Source organism: Medicago truncatula, chromosome 3 (genome assembly GCF_003473485.1).
Source record: "Medicago truncatula cultivar Jemalong A17 chromosome 3, MtrunA17r5.0-ANR, whole genome shotgun sequence".
In the NCBI taxonomy this organism is placed as follows: Eukaryota; Viridiplantae; Streptophyta; class Magnoliopsida; order Fabales; family Fabaceae; genus Medicago; species Medicago truncatula.
The window spans coordinates 2,093,224-2,118,852 of NC_053044.1; the positions used below are offsets into that span (position 1 = coordinate 2,093,224).

The 25,629-nt window shown below is 32.8% G+C and overlaps 2 protein-coding genes across 2 annotated transcripts; one reads left to right on the forward strand and one right to left on the reverse strand.

The window, feature by feature from the left end:
- Positions 1-958: 958 nt before the first annotated feature.
- On the reverse strand, positions 959-9,869 carry LOC25488515 (chloride channel protein CLC-f). Its single transcript, XM_013603386.3, has 9 exons — positions 9,120-9,869; positions 7,049-7,454; positions 6,230-6,424; positions 3,800-4,254; positions 3,379-3,483; positions 2,960-3,166; positions 2,381-2,593; positions 1,895-2,127; positions 959-1,480 (listed from the first exon to the last, which is right to left on the reverse strand). Exons 1-9 carry the CDS (start codon positions 9,507-9,509, stop codon positions 1,411-1,413), a joined length of 2,274 nt encoding a protein of 757 aa, XP_013458840.1. The 5' UTR covers positions 9,510-9,869; the 3' UTR covers positions 959-1,410.
- Positions 9,870-18,787: 8,918 nt separating this feature from the next.
- Positions 18,788-25,428, forward strand: LOC25488516 (uncharacterized protein At4g26450). Its single transcript, XM_013603388.3, has 4 exons — positions 18,788-21,372; positions 21,965-22,145; positions 22,355-22,403; positions 24,891-25,428. Exons 1-4 carry the CDS (start codon positions 19,334-19,336, stop codon positions 24,941-24,943), a joined length of 2,322 nt encoding a protein of 773 aa, XP_013458842.1. The 5' UTR covers positions 18,788-19,333; the 3' UTR covers positions 24,944-25,428.
- Positions 25,429-25,629: the final 201 nt, after the last annotated feature.

Below are 25,629 nucleotides of genomic sequence, written 5' to 3' on the forward strand. Positions count from 1 at the left end.
ATCTCATGTAGTCCTCCAAATTAGTTAAGATTAACCGATGACATTTTAGACAAAATGATGGACATTAATTTTGTTATATTAGTTTATTTGGTTACTAATTTATTTTTTTTCTAAATTATGTTTTTAATCCCTTAACTATATTTAATTAGTATCGCTCTGGTCCCTTAAATAAAATTTGATTTATTTTGATATCTTAACTTTCTCTTCTTACACATTTTGGTCCTTTCCATTAGTTTTGATTCAAAAACGTTAGGTTTTCTTCATTTTCTTCTCGAATTTTTGTTGTTGAAAGTTGATAGAGATAATATGAAGATGAAGAAGAGGAGAAGAAGATGAAGAAAATTTAACGTGTTTGAATTAAAACTAACAGAAAAGACTAAAATGTGTAAGAAGAGAAAGTTAAGATACCAAAATAAATCAAATTTTAATTAAGGGACCAAAGCGATATTAATTAAATAGTTAAGGGACTAAAAATACAATTTAACCTTTTTTTTATATTAGTAGTAGTAGATTACACACTCTTCAAACATATTTTCTTGAAAACAAGGCATGACAAATATTTGTAATAAGAACGTTGAAAAATATGTATATTATGTGTAAAAGTTATTTTCACTCAAGAGTACACATTATTCACCCATTTCCCTAAAATGTTCAAATGACTTGATACATTTACAAACACACCCAAAGAGGCTTGCCCCTGGTATTTGATAAATATTTATAATAATCTTAAAAACAATGTAGTTATATAAATTTTAAATATAAATATAAATTTTAGCCTCACCTTATATTTCAAAAATGTGTTAAGAAGAATTTATACAATCACCTTTGTTTTCTTAAATTATTTATTACCAGTGTGGCATCAAATGGGAACATACCAAATGAAATCACCTATTATATAAACAATTGGTGCAAACTCACAATATGGGTCATGGACAACAATATTTTCAAAAAAATAAAATTAGTATACAATGTAATTATGTAAAGCATATTTTTCTCACAGTATCCAACAAAATTTCAATATCTTTGCCTATAAATGCAGGAGAAAAGAATAAATTTACCTAAAGAACCAAGAAGCATAGGACAAGAAAGAAGCATAGTGCAATTTCTGGGATTTTACCCTATTTCTATTTCCCACTGTATTTAGTAATATTCTGCTTCTTATGGAGTTTACTTTACAAGCTGTAATGCCCTAAATTATGCAAAAGAATATGAGGATGTGATTATAAGAATCATTGATTCTTAACGTGTTGGGGTTGGAAATATTTTTCTTCCTTATCAAATAACCACTCTTGTGGTATTAAAAATATACAAGAAGTGATATATGGTCTCACATTTAAAAGCAACAATTGAAGCTTTGTTGCTACAAACTCACTATTTCTTTTGTAAGGGCAACCAAGCTTGAACCAAGAGTTAATGCCCATTTGTCAAAATGTTTTCTGTCCTACTTTGATAATCTAACTTTCTGTGGTTAATCTCTTTCCTGCACATTAACATAAATATCATCAAGCTTGAACCAAGAGTTGATGTCCAAAAACAGTAATATGAATGGAAAGAATTATGCTCAGTTTGGATTAACTTTATACTTGCAAGATTTTTTCAATTAAAATAAGTTTATGACTCTTTACTTACAAAGAAGTCCTTACATGCTTACAAAATTTTATAGAGATCTGTAAGATTCTATACTCAACAAGGCTTCTATTGTACTCGATTTTTAATAATATTTTAGATACTCACTCTCATTTTTTTTTTTTTTTTAAAACATTGTAACAAAGAGATGAAAAACTCTTAAAAGTGGTTATATTTTTTTAAAGAGCCATAACAAATGGGTTGAAAATTTCAAGGAGGTGCAGGCAGATCTTTTACTATAGATTAAGTCTTAGATTTAAGGGAAAACCTGAGACAGTGCCATAGTTCGTCATAATGAAGGAGACCGACAATTCTTCGCTTCCTCTCTCTATTGTGACTTCCGCCGCGTTTAACTACCGGTAATTGCTTAACGCCCTTGGCCTCCATCAACTCTCTGGCCATGGCCAAATTAGTATTTGGATAACAAGTTAAAAGTCCACGTGCTCGTCCACGATAGCTCATTCCTCGAGTACAAACAGAGGAAACAAGCAATGTGTTCACCTGTCAAATATTAAATATAAATTATTATTATTATTATTAGAAAAAACTGACAGTAAAAAGGAAGTATAGACAGTTTAAATAAGATTCCTAAGATTAAATTAATGACAATTTCAAGTTCTATAAATAATAATTGGTATGTAGAAAACATTTCCTTTCATCATCTTTTTCTGTCATATTCTCATAAATTTCTCAGAAATAATTTGCAAACAGACACTCTTCAAATATATAAAGACCAGGGGCATTTTCTACATACATCCAAAGGATCTGAGTCACTCTTAGAAGTCTCATTAGACTTCTCGGATCGACACCTTCTAATGTCACCATATGTTAATATCCCTTCAAGAAAATCATCTTCGTCAACTACCAGCACACAGTTTTGCTGGCTGTCATGCATGATTTTGATTGCATCTTTGAGGGTTACAGATGATGGAACCTTCAGATAGTATTTCGACATGGCCTGAGAAACCTGACAAGAGGAACAATGACATTGAGAAATTAGGTATGTTTGGATTGACTTATTTGAACTTATCTATTGACATAAGCTCAAGTGAGTGTATTTGGGAGAGCTTATGGAAATAGCTAATGACACATCCTTAAGTTGTTTTCAGCTTATTTCCATTAGCTCTCCGAGATAGCTTATACAGATAGCTAATAGGTTATATGAAAACAATGACTTTATTTTATTATGTTATAGAATTAGCTAATCATAAGAACTTATATGATAAGCGTTTATGTTAGAAGCACTTAATTAAGCTATTTATACAAACAGTCTTAACAACAAAAGATAGAAGATGTTGATGATCAGGAGGAAAAACAAAAATGCTATCTCAACCTTAAGTTTGTCCAGAAATAGTTCTTCATCAATTTCTTCAAGCTCGGAACCATCTCCAACAATGCAGAGTTCTAAACCATTCCCATCATCATCTTCATTATTTGAAACTGAGGAATATCCTCTCGCCAAATTTCTTTTACCAGGTGGATCACTCTCCTTCCCCTGATTCGTCACTGAGGGAACCCAAATGGCCAACCCAACAGCCCCCTGAGAAATTTCGCCAATATATAAGTTGAAAATATTAATTAAACATAAGAAACTTTAACGTCAGTAAAAAGATATGGTAACCATCAATGACACAAAGGAACCATGTCAGGACTCATTTTGTTAGTCCTGTCATTCATATGAACTAGTAGAACAGTGAAACAATAAACAAATCAAAACTGAGCAAAAAAAAAATAGAGAATTTTATTGATTACCATGAGAGGAAGCAGTATTCTATAATCTTTTGTGAGCTCAAACAGAAGTAGAACTGAAGTCAAAGGAACAGAACAAACAGATGCTAGTGTAGCAGCCATTCCAACCTGCACAAGTTAAATTAACTTTTTAAACTATCTGAATTTACAGCAACCAAATCAGCCTTGATGTCGACAGTGACATTCCTACAACTGACATACTTCACAGCAGTGTTGTCAAAAAGTGGCTATAACAGTGCTATAGAATAGCAGAATTTTAGCAAACCGCTACTGTTCTACAATACATGATATAGTACAAATTGTAGTTCAATAGTGGCTAAAGCAGCACTATAGCACAGTAGTGTAGCAGAATTTGAACAAACCGCTATTTTCCACGAGCTACAATTGACAACACAATGCTTCACACAGAGTAAAGTCGGCTTACCAGAGCATAAGCCTGGGGTTGTGCAACAGCAGCATTTCCAGGAATTGCTGAATTGATAACTTCTGCAGCAAAGCCTCCAAACACAGCACCAACTGCAGCACCAATCATTAAACTCGGAGCATAAAGACCACCTACAAGCCCAGAGCCCTTGCAAAGAGCTGTGGCAATAACCTTAGCACCTGCTAATTGAGTTAGAAGCCATATTCCAGGAGCAGAAGCACTCTTTCCGGTACGTAGAATTTCTTCCACATTTGTGAAACCCCAGTATAATATTCCAGGATATTTAAGGGCAATGATCCCAGCTCCTAAACCACCTATGGCAGGGCAGACTACAGTAGGAAGGCCGAATTTCTCCTGGATATAATCAAAAAATTTGGTGAACCAAGCAACCAAACGAGTCATTGCCACGCTTACAACGCCGCACAGCATTCCTAATATCAGGTATAAAGGTAGCTCTGCATGCAACATTATGATGAAATATCAGACAACATGTGTATGGTAAGGCTTCTTTCGTTGAAAAACATAAAGTGGATCAAGTTTAAATAGGGTCCCATAAACTTTTGTTAACAACAATGTTATCAATTAGTGCCCTGCGGAAAATAGCAGAACACCAAAAATCTGCTATATGAAAGCGGAAGCCATGTAGCGGCTGAACTAAGTCAATTTTATATATAAAAAGGTACGCTGCAGACAAATAAAAAAAAAAGAGAATGGAGGCAAAGCATAGCTTACATATGAATGGTTTACATATTACGATGAATATAGGAGTAATACTCATTGACTCATAAGTTTTTCTATTTTAAAAATAGGCCCTATTTGACGCATACAGATTCTTCAGTTTTAATATTTTATAAAATCCTAAAATGCTCTTTTTTTTCTCCTGTTGCGCTACATCAGCTAGCAGAAACTGGAATAGCGGCCCTTAATGTCATATTAGTGAAACAAGGATAGCGTCATCAATATGATGTCCTATAGCGCCGCTGCTTGACAACACTGGTTGACAACAGAGCTTAATTACAGTTGACTATCTCTTATGCCTTTCTATATTAAAATAGATTATTTGGAGCAAATAAAGTTTCAGATATAGAACATGGCTATTAGGTGCATTGGGATTTGAATAAAAATTTAGAAGACAGTGGGGCAAAAGTAAAAAATAAATATACATCATTCAGTTTTCCTGAGATAAAACAAGGAGGTAACACTTGATAGTAGTAACCAAACACAAATAGCTTCAGATTTTTTATAAATCTCTAGATTTTTCTAACACAATCTTTTTTTTTATATAGCTAAAACAAATACACCCTATATGAGGTGACAAAATTAGCGATAATAACTCATAAAAAATAAATAAATATAGGCCGGTGATATCTCCGAAGTGGAGATGTTTCCTCTAATGATGTGACAATGAGCCTCAATGTGTTTGGTCTTCTCAAGCACACGATTGGGGACAAAATAAAATGCAACTTGCTTGAACAAGTGTCATTTGCATGATCTTCTTGAATTGAAGATCCTTAAGCATTTGCTTTAACCAAAAGGTTCACAAGTGGTGGATGTCATGGCTAAGTGTTCTGGTACTTGATCTTACAATGACATTATGTTTCTTAAATTTCTAATATAATATGTTACCTCCTATGAACATAAAATACCTAGAGGTAAATCGCTAATTAGCAAGAGAACGCTCCCAATCGACATTTGAGTATTCAACAATCTGAGTATCTCATTTATCTTCATATGGACCCACACATTTTCCATGTTGTATGAATTATACAAAATATACAGATCATAGAATATTTTCAACACCTTTTCCTATAACTCTTTTCGAAGACACGGTTATTCAACCCCTTTTCCTAGAACTTTTTTAACATATTCCAAGATACAGATCATAGCATCCCAAAAGGGATAAATTGGACAAATAAATGTGCAGTACTTTAGTTTTACAACCATTCTTCTTTATATTACTAATTTTGGTATTGGCTTCCGCTGATCTTATAGAAGTCTGACGATAAGACCTATACAAGTGTAAATAGGATTTCCATTTACCAAACCTACTTCCTCAAGTATGTCTACAGCATGCTTCACTTACGAGATTATTATACCATCCCTGGATTGTGCAATTTCAATTATTTGGACACCAAACCTACTTCTTCAAGTATGTCTACAGCATGCTTCACTTACGAGATTATTATACCATCCCTGGATTGTGCAATTTCAATTATTTGGACATAGAAAGATTTACCTAAATCTTAAGTCTTAAAGGTGATGATAGAGATGTTTTACTCGAGTGATAACAACACTGTAGGACGGATTTGAGACAGATTTGTTTTTACAAATAAAAGAAAAAGGAAAAAGCATGTCACAAATTCACAAAGGCATATATGAAGACTATCCTGAACCATACTCAAAAAGTGCAGCAATGTTAAAGAATAGTACCAGCAGCAGATTTCAACTCGTACTCGGGCACTGTAAAAGCTGATTGGGATCCCTGTAAGACATTTGATACAGTTGATGAAATAACAGAAGCCAGTATAATCATGGCAGTTGTAAATGGAGGAGAATTCTCCGCACGAAGAGGCCTCAGCACAGTTTCAATAGCGAAAAAACAGCCTGCAACTGCTGCATTGAAGCCTGAAGAAAGAAAAATGCAAAGCTAAAACAATCAACATTTAGAAATCCACAAAATAAAACTGTACTCCGAAACCAACCAAAATCAGAAAGGAAACACAAGTTTGATGTAATTCTCTAGTAAAGCTAGAAGCCAGAGCTTGGAAGAATGTTCATGGATTCAATTTTCACAGACATATCATTTTTAAACTCAAACAAAGTTTGACTTTCATAGTATTAATCAATATTGGAACCTGCTATATAGCAAAAGATGCCAATTTTTCAAAAGCTCAAACCCTAACAGTTAAATTACGATGGCATTGCATCAATCAGGTAACCAAAAAAGTCAAACATAAAAAAACCCAAACAATATCACATTTAGAAAAGAAAAAGAGTCAAAAGACCCTTCTCAATGAATGCCTAGACCTAAAATAATCTAATGGGAATCATCATTAAGCTTCCCTTGCATGAGTACAAACTCAAGCAGGTATAATGACCCAAGCCCTATGCTTGACAATGCAGCACAAGGCCACGAAAATTTTTATGCCTTCATCATTAAAAAGTTCCAAGGAACCTTAAATGACCAGAACATTAGAATATATGTCGAAATGAGTTTTAAATAGTGATTCAATAAGATTGCTAAGCTACCTGAAGAAATTCCAGCTGCTGCACCAGCTGCAACAAGTGCTATTTTTCTTTCTCTATTGTTTTCCATCATTAATGAGAATCCATTGGCGCACGACTTTCCGATATCAACACTAGGACCTTCAGGACCCAATGAACAGCCAGTACCTAAAGTAACTGCAGCTTGAATAGCCTTTACCGTTGGATAGATTCCTGCAAGCAAGTCAAAACCTTGTCTTTGAGGGGAATAACTTGCCTGCTTTATTTGATCCAATATTTCTAGTAAACCACACATCATGCCAACCATGACTCCTCCGGTTACAGGTATCAAAAGGATTCTATGCCATGTATCACCCAATCTCTGCAAACGAAGCCAGGCAGCACCCTCATTCGGAGTACCAGCCCATACCCATTCATGTATTACATGCACCTAGATGAGAAAATTGACTATACAAGATCAGTAGGTAAGACAGAACCTGCGATAGTTTCAACCAGTTCTATTAATAAATCACGCAAAGTAGACATGCCAGAGATCTAGTGTGTCATACTCATTCTCGACGTTTGCAATATAGACAGACTGGACACAGAGCACAGGTATATTACATAAAAGCCAAATGACAAGGAGAAAACTGCCAAACAGTATCAAAGCTAACTACAAGTCACAAAGGCAAAAAAATACATGTTCAGCAAGTTCACATTCTAATCTGTCAAAGAATTCATACACTTAAGTTTTCAGTCATCTAGTTACCAAACCATCCCCACTTTTTATTAATCGAAGGAATCCTTACTTCTGACTTATAAGATTCAACATTAGAGAAAGTCGTATGCACTCCTAAAGTACTACACGAAGCCCAATGCACAAACCCTCATCAGGTGGAATCTGATGAGGGTAAATGTATGAAGCTTTACCCCCAAAAACAGAAACGTTGTTTCTTGGATTTTGAACCTGTGACCTCTTAAGTCACAAGCAGCATGAATACATGGCATCGGATCAAATTCACAAACTTTAAACGGGATATGGATCTATGTAGCACTTACATTTCTGATTAGAGGCATGTCTGGATAGATATGATTACATTCGGTCAGTTCCGTTTTTTTTCAAATTATTACCGGTGTTTTATGTGTCTAGTGTCCGTGACTGTGCTTTATAGATCTAGATCATTAAGACTTGGTCTTCGTTTGGATTGAGCTTATGAAAAATAATTGTATCTTCATAAACTATTTTTTCATAAACCACCTTTACAAGATTATAAATAATACATAAAAGTTTATTTATTTACATAAGCTGTTTAGCATAAGCTCTAAAATAAGCCAATCCAAACGTATCCTTGATAATATAATTAACTAGTAACCGTTTCACCTAACACCATATCCTAGTTTGCTTTTCTCTTATATCCATTGAGATCAACATTCAGACACATTAAGTTTCAACACAACAACAAACAAAACTGACCTTAATCTACATACAAATCACATAAACATGTCAAAAACCCATAAAACAGAGATGTTGTTTCTTGGATTTTGGACCTATGGCCTCTTATGCCACAAGCAGCATGAACACATGACATCTGATCAAATTCACAAATACACAAACTATAAATGAGATATGGATCTATATAGCACTGACGCTTCTGATTGAAGGTGTGTCCGATGTTCAACACCGACACAAAATTGACGCATGTTCATATGTCTGTCGTGCTAAGTGTCCATTTTTGTGCTTCATAGATCTAGATCATTGAGGGTAAAACTAACTAGTAACAGTTTCTCGTATCACCATGTCCTAGTTTGTTTTGCTCCTTTCCATTGAGATCAACATTCAGACACACTAATTTTCAAATTTCTACCGATGTCTATATGTTACTGTCATATCCGGTATCTGTGCCTATGCTTGAAGCTTCATAGATCTAGATCATCGAGAGTATAACTAACTAATAACAGTTTCTCCTAACACCATATATCCTACTTTGCTTTTGCTACTATCCATTGAGATCACCATTCAAACATTAATTTTCAACACAAAAACAAACAAAACTAAAATTGTTCTACATAAAAACCCAAAAAACAAAACATTATCAAAGATTGAAAATAGACAAACCCCTTTATTGAAAACAGCAACAAGAAGACCAGTGGCAAGACCAAGGAGACAACCAAGGAGCAACAAAGCCCATTCAGGAGGTGCACTATCAGCAAGAACATCACCAGAAGAATCAAACGAATGAAGATCAAACTCAGAGTGAGAAGAATCACGCACATTATTACTATCAACAACACGATCTCTTTCTCTTTCTCTTTCTCTCTCGAAACGCTTAAAACTATGTCGATGATGACCTGATAATTTCAACATATCTCTCAACCCTTTACCACTCCCACTACCACCACCGCCACCGCCATTAACTCCAGCGATGTGTTCCGATCCATGAGCTTCAATGTCTCGTTCAGCATCTTCTGATGCACCTAGAAGACGAAGTTGATCGTTTTCCGGCATTGGAAAACTTTATTTTCGAGATTACTCAAAAACCCATCAATGAAATCGCTTCAATTTCAAAACCCAGTTGTTAAATTCATCAAATTTCGAAACTTTGTTATAAAAAATCGAAATTGATGAATGAATGTGAAGATTGAAAAAAAGGAGGGGATTGAAATTCTAATGGATCTTTGTGTAAATGATGAAAATTTAGTGTTTGTTGCAATCACTTGCTAAGTTCTGAGTTTGAATCGAAGTAGCAATTCGTTGAAGCTTGTTGTTAACAACAATGAAGAATTCTCACAAATGCAGTACCAGAAAAAACGTGTTTTTGTTTTTGATGAAAACTAAGGGCAAAAATAAATTGGTCATGTGTCATCTCATATTATTATTTCTAATTGAGTTTAATCTTTTGATATACTTTGTTTATAATTTTATGAAAAGATTTGTCAAAAAAATTTATGAAAAGAATTGCTTATATTTAAAACTGCCTAAAGAAATTCAAATATGAATATATTTTTACTTATATTAGACCAAATTAATTAAGCTTGTTGCAACTTAATTTTGGCTCTCCTTTTTATTTCTTTATCTTTTTGTCTCGTTACTTTGTAATACTACGAAAAAAAAGATCGAATTGATTATATAAATTTTCATAAAAATAAAAAAATAAAAAAAAGACTAGGTAAATATAGTTATATATATAACCAAATTTTAATATTTAAAGATATTTTTTTGTTCAAAATACTTTTGAAATGTTTTTTTTAAAGACTTTTGGAAATATTTAAAAAGTGTAATAGTTATGCCCCTGACATATATAAAATATTTTTATATTGTCGTCTAATAGGAATCCAATAATTTATTTTTTCTTTGTCAAAAAATAAAAAGGCTTAATACATCCCCCGGTCCCTTAATTTATTTTAATTTCTCAGTTAGGTCCCTTAATTATTAAATGTTTCAATTTGGTCCTTATCTTTGTTTTCATCATCAATTTGGTCCTATTTTATTAATTTTAAATCCCTAAAAAAGTAGACCATTGAATAAAGGAAGTTCATCATATCTTACCGTGTATCACCAACACTTAAGTATCTGAAATTTAATTTTTAAAAAGTCAAAATATAATATAAATTCATTTATATTAATTTAGAAATAAATTAAAATTAATTTTCAAAAATAAAAAAATTCTAAAAAAATTCAGGATTTTTTTTTAAAATAAAATCTGGAAAATTACTTTTAATTTCGAAAGAAAAATTTGAACTTTTTCGGAATATATTTTCTAATAATTAGCCAAAATCGATTTTTGATAATTATATTTTTTTTGAAATTAAAAAGATTTTAAAAAATTCTGAAATTTAATTTTCAAAATACACAAAAAGCAAAAATTCAAAATTTTAAAAAAAATGTCAGATTTTTTTTCGAAAAAAAGTTTTAAAATTTTTTTCTACAAAAAAAAAATTGGAAAATATTTTAAATTTAAAAAATCTGGATACCAATTTAGAAAAAATTCAAATAATTTTTTTCAAAAATTTTATTTCAAAATTACAATCATTTTAAAAATATTTTTTTCTACGAAATTATGAAGATTTTACAATTTTGGCTAATTGTATATTTCGAAAAAGTTCATATCGAGGCAACTTATACTCTACATGACAACTTAGTTCTTGTTTACATTCGACACTCATTTAAGGTGCATGTATAACTTTGGTCTATCATCATTGATGGATACCATCTAAGGGTGACGTACATGATACATAATTAAAACGATTAAGTTCTTTTTAGATATTTTTAGGTGGTTGAGTCCAATAGGGTAATCTAACACACATCAAATCCAAGTTGATCTAAAGTATGTTTGGGAAAATCATATTGAGGCATCTAGATATGTGTTGTCTTCAAGGCAAAAGTATCCATCTATATATTACATAAATTATTTCAAAAAAAAATCTATATACTATAAATAGGTCATATATGTTGTCCTAACTACACTTCTTGTTCATAGTTACTCTATCTAAGCAAACAAACACTAACTTGATTGACATCAAGTCTAGAATTCCGCCACGCATGGCAAAGTTCGGTAGCACCTTTAGCCTTAGCCACAAAATCATAGTGGGTAGCACTTTTAAAAAGGTTATGTTTAGGGTGGGAGACCTTGATATGTCTCCTATCTTGAGCAAGTTGAAGAATTATTTTTAATTGTCAAATTAATTAAACACACCACATTGTACCATAAGCTAAGTACACTTTATTATTCTTATAACAATACTACATTTGATTATTTTTCAATTATCTCCCTCTCATAGGCTACACAATTGATGACTATTAAATTCGAGACGTCTGAGATATTTAAGTTTGAATTATTGTTTGGTGATTAGGTAACTAAAATGTGCTAAAGCTTGTTAGATTTTACTTGCATGTTATGTTTATGCAAGGGTTGCCCCGATGATGTTTGGTGTCACATCAGGAGACCATTGTGTAAAGAGTCGTGAAGTGTTGAGAAGAGTCATGACTCATGTGCGTGATCTTTTATCATGAGAAGTTTGGAGGATACAAGTACTAAGGAGTTAATTGTACCGTGTAGATAAAGTTTGGTACTAAAAGATAGCTAGCATAGTCGCCTCCATGTGCCTCTATGTGTTGGTTGTATCATCATAGTAAAATGAATATTTTTTTTTTTCTTCTTCTATCCTTTTTGTCTATTTAAGGATAGTTGAGGGTATGGTTGTAACTCCTTTATAATGGGAGAACTTCTATATAAATCTTAGGTGTATGTTATTTCCTTTTTCAACCATGAGCTAAAACCCTCTTGTTGAAATATGTGAAATTTAATGATATCCTAGTATTATTCATGTGATGTGTTGATTATGTTATTACATATTTAACTCTTATGATTTATTGTTGTACATTATTTTAAGTTTGATCAACTTATGAGTAGATACAAATTTAATGAATTATGATGATGCTTGATAAATGAGAATTCAATAGTTAATACAATATTTTAGTTAAATGGACATGTTTAACTAACTTATTGCTTAGACATTAGGATTAGGATCGTAAATATAATGAACGTGTTTTAAGTATCGTAGAGTGGACTTAATGAGAGCCTGGACATAAGTAAATTTTAACAACATTTTATCTACTTACATTGTTGAAAAACACCACAAAGTTAGCTCTAGTCTTAGATAGATGTCATGACACTACTCGACACTTATAAATACCTAGAAGTTTCATTAGAGGTAACATATGTACACCAAATGCAACCAAATAAAATCTCAACTGATCATTTGTTTACTTGTTTTAATCTTATTTATCTTGTTGAAATGAATTCAATTGTTACATTTCTCTACTCGCTAATTAAGTTGATTCAATGTATGATTAATGGGAATTACAACATAAACAATCTTCGTGGGAACTACTTATCACTTTATTATTTGATAGTCTATGTATGCTTGCACACATTTTCACAAAACAACAACCATCGCAAGAGATCTCCCTCTCAAGTCTCTTTGTGTTCGCTCTTTCTCTTGCAATATCACTCTTCCACGAAACCATGCTTCTTCCTCGCAATATCAATACTTTTAAGTGCAAATGTATCAGTCGTAAATATCAAATTTTGTTCTTCACCATTCTACTTTAATCAAATAATGCTCATACTTGGGATAAACTTAATGGTATTCAAATTTTCATATCTACCTTTGTTTGGACAAATCCAGTGAATTCAAACTTTCATATTAATCAAAGATAAAAAGAACAAAACTTTAATATTCAATAAAAAAAAACTATAAAGGTAGATATTAATTAATTATGAAAAATAAATCTACCAAAAACAATGTCTTGAATCAAGAACACAACCCATAAAAATCACAAAAAAATATCAAATCTTTCATTAACCCATGATGTTGTGTATTTATGCCCTAAAACTCGATAAAAAAAATAAGATTAAAATAACAAAGGATTCCATTTATAAATTTAAAAAATAGATTCAAACAAGGGATCAGTGGAATCCAATTATTAAAATATTTCTGAATTTTAGTTCCACCAACTTCTCATTTGTACTTATCTTGTTATTTTATTTTTTTAAAATGAAGAGGATTTTGACCAATTTTTTTATTTTTTTATTTTTTATTTTTTTTTTATAAATTTAACAATCTAAAATGCATACAAACATACATACATACATACATATATATATATATATATATATATATATATATATATTTGTGTGTGTATAGAGTCAGGATCTGTTGACATCATGTGTCAAACTTAAGTTTGACACCAAATATGAACTATTGATTTATTTAATCTAAAGGCTTGTAATTATGAGTCACATGCGATCTCAATTCTCTTAACCTGAACATTATTTTTTTTCTTTCTGCTCGATACATGTTAAAACAACAAAAGCTTGAGAGAGAACCAAATGAAGTGTGTGTCTTCTCACTCGTTATTCTTCAGTACATTGATAATTGTCTACCAATTCAATTTAATTTAAAGGATCATGTATTTTACCAAAATCATAAATATTGATTTTATATAACAACATGTCTTGCATTCAGATATGAGATTGCTTATAATGATTTACCATGTCCAATCAATTTCCAACGATTATTGTTTTGGAGTATTTTGATTATTCAAACTTGGCCTAATTCTAAATGGACGACATCAAAGAAATCCAAAACACCCATAGAATCGATGTCATCCTCTAATTGTGATCGATTTCTTAGATTTTACAAAAATAATCGTATGATTTGGTTTTGATTAATATGAGGAATTTTTTGAGGGGGATGAAGTCGCAGAAATAAGGATGACGAGAGGATGCTCACAAAATAGAAGGACATAAGGGGTAGAATGAAAGAAAAAAAAATTGAGATCAAGTTTTGGAGAAGACAGAAGGATAATAGTGTGTGAGTGGTTCACATGATAGTTTAAATGAGCAAATATAATCTATCAGATAAAAAAAATCAACGATTAAGATTTGATGTCAACGAATCCGTTGACACCAACTGTCCCTATCTCATTATATATATATATATATATATAATCAAAATTTTATGCATATTCATTATGATATTCTTGTTTTAATAACTTGAGTCACTTAATCATAGGGCTAGCAAATATTTATTACTAGCAATCTATTTAATAGACGTTTGAAAAAGTAACTCATCCCTATGTCAAGTGTCAACGTGAGCATTCTTTTTCTTGATTGATTTAAATCATAATCAAATTCTAAATAAGTGTTGACATGCATACATAGTTGAAACCAACCCAAACAAATTCCAAAAAGAACACTATCAAAATCATATAATAAATACACAAAATTAGTTTCATTCAACTGATGAAAGAATAATAATCTATACACGGTAAGAATTATTGTTGATATACAAGTGATATTAAAGTATAAGTGTTTCATAAAAATAAAATAAAATTCCAATTGGCTTTATAATACTCCGTACATTTTTGGTATAATAACAAGTTTGTCAAAATCATGTCTTTTTTTTTTCTTCAAAATCTTTGGGTTTACCTTATTACGGTAAACTTGCTATGATACCAACATAAACTATGTCAGGTGTCTAACAACCATTGTTTGGCCTATTACCACCTTCTTAACTGTGAAATTAGGATATTATGAAACTAATTAGTTTCATATAACTAAAATTCATATTTTTCCTTCTATATGAGAAACCAATTCAAATTCTAACACAATATTAATTGATTCTAGATAGATAATTGGTTTTGCTGAAAATATTCAATCCGTTTTTTTTTTAAATGTCTTTTTAGGGTAAATTTTTTGTTCCTATTTAACTGTCTTTTTGATATTTTAAGGGTATGATTTGTCAATTATACCCTTTGTCAATTACTTTTATCTTTTTCAGTCAAATTAATTAATGCTATCTATTTGAAAAACTAAAGTTTTTTTTTTTTTTTTTTTTAAAAACAAAGTTTGTTTCTTGTTATCTTCAAATTTAAACTAAATTTTGTTCTAAATAATGGTTCCAAGAAGAGTTAAAATTTTATAAATAAGATGAGTAACAATTGTTAAAAATTTCAAGTGTGACTCTAACATTGGTTGAAGTCATAGTTGAAGCCTTAACTTTAATTAAAGAAGTTGGAAGATAGTTAATTTTTTATTAACTTTTGGTTAATATGTGAAGTTGAAATCATTTTTATATTTACTTAAAAATTTAAATGTGTACAATATTTAAAAAAATGACAATTGTTTTTTATGAGAGAGAGTGCGCAAAAAAAAAAAATTGCTGGAGAAAAAGATAATAACTGACAATTATTTGTTACGAGAGAAAGATAACATATTAAATTTTTTGAAAAGATAAAGTGTGTCCAAAAAAATAGAAATTTATTGGTGGATTAAACCGAGAGTATAATAGGAAGAAAATGTGCAAAAATACACATCACTATTTTGGTGTTAATTTTTTTAAAAAAGACACTTAAAATGGAATGGAGGAGTATAATAGAGGAGCTAAAATTATTAATTTGTCTATATTATATTTTAGTTTTTTTATTACTTTCTCTACTGTACAAATCATATTAGCTTATACATGACTTACAAATGATGATAATGTCACAAAGGAGCTAAAATATGAGTTTTAGAACAATTTTTTTAACAATACAATATATTTGAGTCGAATACAGCAAATCATTTAACTAGACAACACAATTAAACATGATAATGATCTTAGCCCTTCTTTTTTCCTATGAAATTTAATCCTTAATTTGTTTAGTTTTTAATATTTCCCTCATTTTTTAAATGTTATTTTAAATATTAACCATAAATAAATAATGTAAATCATGATCATCTTAAAATTTTATAAAAATAACTATACATGCATTTCTCATTATTTTAAGTTTTTTTAAATTTTTAAGAAAATGGGATCCGGGTGGCATCGAACCCCAATACAGATGTGAAATCAAATACCAAAAAATGAAACCCTTTAAGCAAATCACAATTAGACATATGCGTGATTTTATAAATAACTATAACTAAAGTCAAACATTTATAATGATCCGACAATTATTATGGTTTGTTTTAGTTTTCTTCTTCCCCAATATTCATATCTCTTTTATCCTTCTAGAATTCACTTTTTCCTATTTTTAATTTGATATTTGAATGGTTTGTCAATTCATAAATTAATTTTATTTAATGATAAATTCATGTATGGTTATTTGTCATAAATTAATTTTAATTTGTTATTTGAATGGTTATTCATATCTCATTTTTAAGTAACAACACATTAATAATGCTTTTCTCCACCATATACGTGTACTCTCATACATGTACTCACATACGTGTAGAAGCAGCATGCATATATGGCCAAAATAGTGACAATATATAACAGACACGTGTAAATACATGGACTCTCAAGCATGATAATGCTTTGAAAATTTTTCATGCTTTTGAAATTGTTAACTAGCGTGAGTTAACTCTCACTCACGCGGCGTGACTTTAGTCACGCAAAGATATTTTTAGTATGACTACAGAACGCGAGTGTTTTGTGTAGGGGGTTGAGCATAATTTATTTTTTAATCCATTCACTTTCTCTAATCATTATCTTCATCCATCTCATTAGCCAGACTCTTTCATTTCTACTAAAAAAGAAACCCTAGCCGCCAACCACACAAAACTCATTGTTCATCGCCACCGGCGGCTCCTAAGATTGTTCATCTCTTGGTTGATTTTATCATGTTTATGCCATTGATTTATACTCATTATATTTCATTGTTTTCCATGTTCATTTTCTATGCCATTGGTTTATACTCATTATGATTCTTGAATCATATTTATGAAATATTGATTAAGGTTAGTTATAAAAAGTTGTATCCAAAAATAAAATATGAAATACAATTATACAAAGTTCTATGAAATATTTTGTGAGAATATGAATTTTTTTTAATTGTATTTTTAAACAAACCGATCAACCGAACCAATCCAAACCGATTAATTTGGTTTGGTTTCTTTTTTGAAAAACAGTAAAAATTGAACCAATCCGAACCAATGAAGGTTTCATCAGTTCAGACATTTTTTTGGCTGAAAACCAATCCAAACCGAACCGTTACACCCCTAATCTACCATGTACACTCCACACCATGTGTGTCTTCACTCTCCACTAAAGATATTTTTTCATGTAATAGTTTTTTTTCTCTTCTAGGTAATAGTTTGTTGATGTGTCAAAATTTTAAAATACTCTTTAATTGTGCGCCCTAGTTCTTGTCGTTAGAATAATCTATTAATATTAACTCTTTTTTATAGGACTCATATGACAATAAGTAAATACATACATCGATTGATATGAGAGTAAGTAAGTATATCGAGTGATCGATATGATAATATTAACAAAATATTTCAACACGAGAGACTATTTTGATTAATGAAATACACAATCATTGACTATTTTAGAATTTCAATACATTTAAAGATTATTGTGTCTACTCGCTGTACATTTAGAAACCGAAATGAATGACGTCCTGAACTTAACACAGTTGGTAGGACAATGTATAATATATGCAAGGTCGGGTTCAACCCCCGGCATAAAAAAAAAAACCAAAATGACTAATACATTTTTAAAAGAGTTAATGTAATAGTTATGTTATCCACGCATGTTTAACAATTAGTATTTTTTTTTTTTTTGGTAGATAGACGAAATGGCAAAGCCATTATAAACTCACACACACACAAGTGGAGGTACCGGGGTTCGAACCCCGGTCATGGCATCCAGCCTAACAATTTCGGCATTCTTTTTATATGCAAAAGTAGAGTAAAGGGATACTCAAATCAATTAAATAAAATATAATTACACATATTGCAGGCAAGAAATTGGATTATTCCACCAATTGCTAAGAATAAATTCTTATTTCTTCCTTCATTATGAACCAAATCCAAGATACTTGTTTAATTTTGTCTACCTACAATTGTGCATTTAAAATCGATCCATTAAATATAGAGTAAATTTAATCAGTAATTTCGATATTTTTACAAAATAAACTAGGATTTGTGGACTTGATTTTGTTAAATATATCCAGAAATAAGTTGAATAAAATATTATAAACTAATATATATTTTAATAAATTATAAGATAATTTCAAAGTTTGGACAAAAAAAAAAGATAATTTCAAAGTTGGTCTTAGTCTATGCCTAGTAGTAGAAAAATAATAAAGTTGTTTGGCCGTTACCCAAAAATAAAATTAATAAAGTAGAGTTTGGTTTCGTACAAGCATGCAATTCATTCACTCACTATTTATGAATATGAAATGAAAAAAATATAAAGTTAGAGATCGCATTAACATTCCACCTATCTGCGTGGCAATGGTAGCATCAATACTAGTGGTGAATAAATTATGAAAGAAACATATCAACAAAAGAAACAACAAACAAACAAACACGTTGATTTCATGATTCATTTTTCATAATCTAAAGTCCTCATTTCAAAACCAAACTTGGTGTATTCCATACTCAATTAATTCACATCACAATTTATCCGACTCGAGATATTAGTCTCTAGCACGGACGCAGTCTCTGTGCAGTTACACGAAGAGATATCTGATTCACACGAAAAAAGCTCTAATCTCCTGTTTCTCCTCCCACTATCACCTACCGTGTTCCCTTTCTCCTTCATCACCATCTTCAACCACTCCAATTTCATTTTTCTTCATCATACTTACTGTCACTCCAATTTTCAGATCTGATTCTTTCACTTATTCAATTTTCTCCAATTTTGGTTATTCTTCACCAATTCTTATGATTGAGTTTTTTTTTTTTTTTTTTTAATTTTGTGAGATTATTGAATTTTGATTTTGATTATTGAATTTGATCTGAATTGTTGTTGTTAAAGTGAAATTGAATCGGTATGCACCCTAGGCAACGTAGTCCAAGAGGGTTTTACACCTCGGAATATCGCCATCGCGGTGGTGGTGGTGGTGATGGTTTTGGAAGAGGTTATAATAATAACCGGAGAGCTCCTGCTCCTGCTTTTGTTGCTGCTGGTAATGTCGGCGTCGTTGGAAGTGATATTTTTGTGGAGGCAGGTAGATTAGCTGCTGAGTATTTAGTTTCTCAGGGTTTGTTGCCACCAAGTGTTTTGTCTTTGAAATTGTATAATAATCAAAATGGTAGCTTTAAGAAACATCTTGGTGTTGTTGGTGGTGTTGGTATTGGTGTTGGTGGTGTTGGTGTTGGTGTTGGTGGTGTGGGGGAAATTGGGGTGGATGGGGGGAGGACATCCGCTCTTGCGCGATTGGGGAATAATGCGCTGGGACCAGTTGTGGATGAAGGGTTGTCTGGGAGGAGGAATATAGGGTTTGAAGAATTTGGACAAAAGGGAGGTGGTAGGAGGAGAGGGAGTTTTAATAGTAATGGATTTGATTGGGGTAATAGAGAGTATAGAAGGAATGGATCATGGTCTGATAGGTTTGGAGGTGGTTCTTCGGATATTAAGGATGATGGTTATGATGATGATGTTGATGGTGGTATTGGTAGTGGTAGTGGTGTTCGACTTCAAGATGAAGAGGAGCATCGACAACAACAACAACAGGAGGAGGTTGAGGTTGTTGTTGGTGGCGGTAGTGGTGGTGGTGGTGATAATGTCACGCAGAAATCGGATATGAATGAGTTTGTGCCGACAAATGAGGATGGTAATGATTTGGAAGGTGCCAATAAGAATCAGGGGTCGGATGGTGAATTGTTGGAATTGAAACAAAGTTCTTCTGGTGAAGTAAAAGATGCATGCAATATGGGTGTTGAGTTTGTTGGGATTTCCAATAATTTAGAGACTATGAGTGGTGGTGAAGTTAAGGAGGCGGTGAAGGATGGAACTGGTAGTGGTGATGATAGTGATAAACCGAGTATCTCGAAGAATTCGTCTGCTGAGTCAAGTGATCAGGAGAATCATAGCTCTGGCATGGTTTTTACTGATTTACTGTCACTATGCAACTCTGTTAAGGTGCCTACCAAGACACGCTCTTCGCTGACAAACAAGAATTCGAGGGCTCTTCCACATGCGAACAACGGAGAAGGGGATGCTCATGATATTGAGGATCTTCAAGGACCTGAAGTGTTGGCTGAGAATGTGTCTATTCAAGGCTCATCCTCGGGTGATATGCTATCTGACAAGGCTTATGATATAGTGCATATTGACTCGGACACTGCCGAGGTAGAACCGGTAGAACCTGTCCATTCTGATGAGGATATGAAAGAATTGGATACTGCTTGTGAAACTGAGGAAGATCAATCTGTTGGGCCTCAATCTGGTCAAGATACAGCTTATATGGATGATAAAGGACAAGAGTCGACTGCAGAATTACCGGAGTTTGGAGGTTGCAGTTCCCTGTCTGAGGAAAGGGGTGAGAAACGTGTCTTGGAAGAAGGCGGTGATGTCAAGGAGGGCACAAAAAGACTGCGAGAGTGGGTGCCTGTGCCCTCCCCTATACCGAAGAACGAATCGTACTTTCTGCATAACACACCAATTGAGGTGAAAGATAGCCCAGAGGAACAGGAAATTTCAATTTCACATGTTAATAAAGTGAGTATTGCTTCTGATCAGGGGAATCTTATGAGTAGTTCTCAGTTCACAGATGAGGGAGATAGACCGTTTTTCCAATGTTCAGAGGAGAAGCCACTGTTGCCGAGTTCGTTTAGAACTTGTGATCTGAATCTCATTGAAGCATCTGAAGTTCATGACAATCATGTTGATCATCCAGTTCTTATTTACTCCACTCCTGTCCCTGAAATAAAGGAAGCTGTACCGGCCGATATTGAACTGTCCAAAAATCACACTAGTGTATCAGGCAAATTCAGTACTCATACATCAAATGGCAAAGAGATTGAAGTAATTGATCTGGACAGTGATTCCATTCAAGAAGAAAAGACTATCGACAGTATAGATAGAAAGTATGTTTCTTCCATATTCTTTCCATGCTTAATGTCAGTATTGTTAACTGTTTTATCACGTGTATCCGTTTTAATGTTCGTTAGGACTTAATTGATCTAGTTTAGTTATCATTCTATCTTCCATCTCTTTAGTGAAAATACAAGCTAAACTGAAGCATATAATTTTAAAGATATTTTCTTTGCCTTGCAGCTCTCTCACTAATGTCATTTAATATATTTTTATCCCTTTTCTGCATGCTCTTATTTAGGACCTAGGGTCTGTTTGGATTGACTTATTTGAGCTTATCTTTCAGCTAAAACACTTGTGAGACTGTTTGTGAGAGCTTATGGAGACAGCTTATGACATGTTCCTAAGCTCTCCAAGATAACTTATGAAAACAACTTATAGCTTATACACAAGAACATATATGACAATCTTGCATGCTATAATAAGTGCTGAATTGAACTGTTTACCCAAACATAGTTCTAATTGATCTGGTTATCATCCTTTCTTCCAGTTGCATGGTGAAAAAATCAGCTGAAGCTTATAGTTTAAAGATCCCTTCTTTACCTTGCAGCTCTATTACTAATATATTGTTATTCAAACACACAGGACAGACACTATGTTTACAGGCCTTGAAGGTTTTTCCAGCCATGCTCCAAATGATGTTCAGGATGGAGATCGAGATAGGCTGATGATATCTGAGTTGCTTGATACAGATTTCACAGACTGCTTTTCCGTACCTGACGACATAAATACTGTGCATGATGAAATAGGCCTTCATAATGGAACGGTATGTATTGATGCTAGCTTCAAATTGATTTAGATTTTCTGATACGTGTGATTTTAATATAATTTTTGTGGACTTGATGTTTACTGCAAGTCTTTATAATATACAAGGAAAGGGCCAATAAACTTGTCAGCTGCATTTTCTTTGTCCAGATAACATAATTATCTATTAACCATTGATGATTTTCACATACTTTCATTATTTTATTTCAGGGGACACTTGCTGAGGATGATTCCATATATATGTCACTGGGAGAATTAAGTATGTCAGTTCTTTTTAATGCTTTTATATGTTAAAAGTACCTATGATTTGTATTTGTTGCCTTTTAATGATGCGTTAATGAATGGTTGAGTAGGTTACTGCACTAATGCTTTCATTGGCTTTTGAGATTGTAGAGATACTAGCTGTCTATCTATTTGTTCTACATAATGTTATCACCCTGTATTCTAGAACCGTAGTCTTTACCCCACTAATTCCTAGACACACTAGACACTTTCATGCATGTTTTATTGATGGATTTAATTTACAAACACTGGTAGCTTAAAGAGTTTTTACATTGTTAATCAATCATAACCGTTAGATCATTAGAAACATTTGACTTTTATCATAACCAGTTTTCAAGTTACACACATGATTGGTAGTGATGTGCTGACAATGTAACATTTTTTGCATTGACAGTGGATGAAAAATTAAACTCTTTATTTATAAGATCTATTTATCTATGTTTTATTGGGAATTAGGGAATGGTGGTGGTCGTAGGGAGGGTGCATAAACCCTAAGTTTTTTCTTCTGTGCTCCTTCCAGCGGTCATTTTTGGCTGTGTTCCCCTCCAGCTACAAATTCTGAACGTGCTATTGTGGACCGCTCTAGCTCGAAGACTTGTGTTTTCTTTTATCCTCTGGTCAACCCCACCATCAAATTTTTACTCCGTGATCAACCGGTCCACCTAACCTTGTTGCCATGTATTCAATGTTGTCAATTGTGGACTGTGCAAAATAGCAATTTTTTCACATTTTGCTAAGCTTCCGTGCTATAGCGTCGTTATAGCCGTTATTTGACAACACTTTGTACTAAATAGTGTATCGCGGAACATGAGCGATTTGTTGAATTCTGCTACGCTTTAGCCCCATTGCATCTATATTCCTATGCATTGATGTGACATGTCAACCTGTCACCCGATTTTGGTGTGTGACACAATCTTCTATCTCAATCTGTCCAGACCTGCTCTACCAGTATCTTTTGGGCCAGCCAATGCATTATCAAATGGTCATGGATTTCAGATTGAACATTTGAGTTTGTTTCAGTGTCTGATTTGGTTTATACCTCACCCTCACTTGTTTCTGTATGGGATATACTATGTTTATTGCCTATTGATTGTTGCTTCACCTTCCTTTTGACTTCATCTGAAGCTGCATAATACAATCACAAGTTCGATTGTTATGACACTTGGCCACCCCTTGATCCAAATTACATATTTTGGGCAGTCATTGTTTAGATCAGGTTTGAAGGATAGGTATTCTGATTATCCAACCAACAGTATTGTCAATGTTTTGCTGCTGCTGATCACCTCTTTTGGCATAGGATTTACGAGTGATGATCAGTTGTGTAGAGCCTATATATGGGAGAAAGATAAGACCTTATGCTCTAATGATTTTCAATACTTTAATTTGGTTATTCAGACTTGTTCCATCTTCGTACTTGGATTAGACTTAGGCTGGTGTGGCAAAGAAGCATGCGGAGCCGTTACTTGTTAATGCCGATATGATACCAAAAGTTTAGGATGAACAACGCTGCTAGCCGTTACTTGTCAATGTCATCATCTTTATGAAGAATTTTTGTATTTCTCTCTTGCTGCATGCATCTTCTTCACTTGTGCCTGCTACTGTGCATTTTGCTGCTGATCATCAATTCTTGCATCTGGCAGTTTTCAGAATCATGTAGGAAATGTACCTATGTTGGTAATAATCAATTCTGTCGCAATTTCGGTCGCACTCACTACTGCTTTTTTACTAAATGCAAAACTGTTGTGTGCACCCAATATGTCAATTATTGGATTGCTTCCCCTTTGAACTTGTTCACAGTTCAAACTCACCAGGTTTATTGTTGTCGCTCACGTCCTAATCCTCTTAGCAGACCAGTTGAAGTATCTATTGTCTCTCTTCTCCGATGCCCTTACCTTGCACAATCCCATCTATAGTAATAACCGGTTTTTTGTTTCCTTTGGAGAAGTTATCTTCTCTTTCAGTACCCATTGCATGATAATTTTGAGTTACCATTTATATCTTCACCCTATTATGCTTTTGGCATCTCTTCATCCTCCATATCTTTACTCGTGAAACTTTATGCTATTCTGGGTTGCCAAAAGCCCAAAACGATGATAAATTTGACTAAAATGATTTCTTTGCATTTTAGTGGCACTTAGTAGCTGGTTCATTTGCCTATGCAAACCCTATAATGGGAAAGATGTTTAAACTATGTTAGTTTGAGAACTGGATCATAGAAACTTCTCTGCCACACACTTTTATAGAGAGGTGGGGAAGCGTGTGTGCACTTGAACATAGCTGGATAGACAAGTTCCTGGACATAAGAATCTAGGATTGTTAGTTATAGTGTGATCAGAACCTAGAACTGAAAACGTTATTGATTTTTACTGAATTTATTTATAGAACAATGAAATATTAGTGTGCAGATTCTTGTAATGGGTTTCATATGTTCTGTATGTACATAAACTAATTTATTTTTGCACAGGCTTTTTGCGCCCGTGGGAGCAGCCACCATCACAGGATTATCAGAAGTTTTGATCCATTCTCACTCAAATCGACTCAGGAGACATGGATCACTCAAATCTATGCAGGAGACATTATGCAGTGGTATGCATCATAGCCGTACTGGTTAACAGTCCTCTGATAAATAGTTACTAGGTTTCAACAAAAGTGAAAACGCTGCTTTGGATATTCTCTCTCCCTCCCTCCATTTTTATAAATAGTCTCCTGTTTGGAGTTTGGACTTACATAGATTATGTTCTATAATCTCTTTCTAATGCCTCTGCATCACAATATGGCATTTAGATTGTTTTAAAAGTTAGAGATGCAAAATTGTAAAAAAGAAGAAGCAAATTGTAACTTCACTTATGTATTGGCCATCTGTAGGAAATATTTGATAAAATGGCTTTAAATCACGTTTTAGTTGAGGTATTATTGAGGCCACTATAGTCCTGTGTTGTGCCTATGAGTTTTAATTGTGAACCCAATTTTATATGCATACTTACCTCAGTAGTTTGTCATAAGGGAAATGTTCGATCAACTGGCTGAATAAACTCACAACTTTATGTAAGATATCTAACAAGTTGAAGGGCTGTGATCATATCAGCATTAGACTTGATCCTAGCCAAACGATCTTGCATTAACCCTTGATACCTTTATGTTTTTCGCCTATGTAACCTTTTCTCCTTAATGTCAATCACTTTTTCTCTTTTCGTATTATTATT

Bases quoted from the DNA above. Each gene is read 5' to 3' on its own strand.
- LOC25488515 (XM_013603386.3), bottom strand. From the start codon at position 9,509: ATGCCGGAAAACGATCAACTTCGTCTTCTAGGTGCATCAGAAGATGCT. The intron at 3,484-3,799 runs GTAAGCCGACTT...TAACTTGTGCAG, and splicing joins AACCCCAGGCTTATGCTCTG to GTTGGAATGGCTGCTACACT. The intron at 3,167-3,378 runs GTAATCAATAAA...GAAATTTCTCAG, and splicing joins GAATACTGCTTCCTCTCATG to GGGGCTGTTGGGTTGGCCAT.
- LOC25488516 (XM_013603388.3), top strand. From the start codon at position 19,334: ATGCACCCTAGGCAACGTAGTCCAAGAGGGTTTTACACCTCGGAATAT. The intron at 21,373-21,964 runs GTATGTTTCTTC...TCAAACACACAG, and splicing joins ATCGACAGTATAGATAGAAA to GACAGACACTATGTTTACAG. The intron at 22,146-22,354 runs GTATGTATTGAT...ATTTTATTTCAG, and splicing joins TAGGCCTTCATAATGGAACG to GGGACACTTGCTGAGGATGA.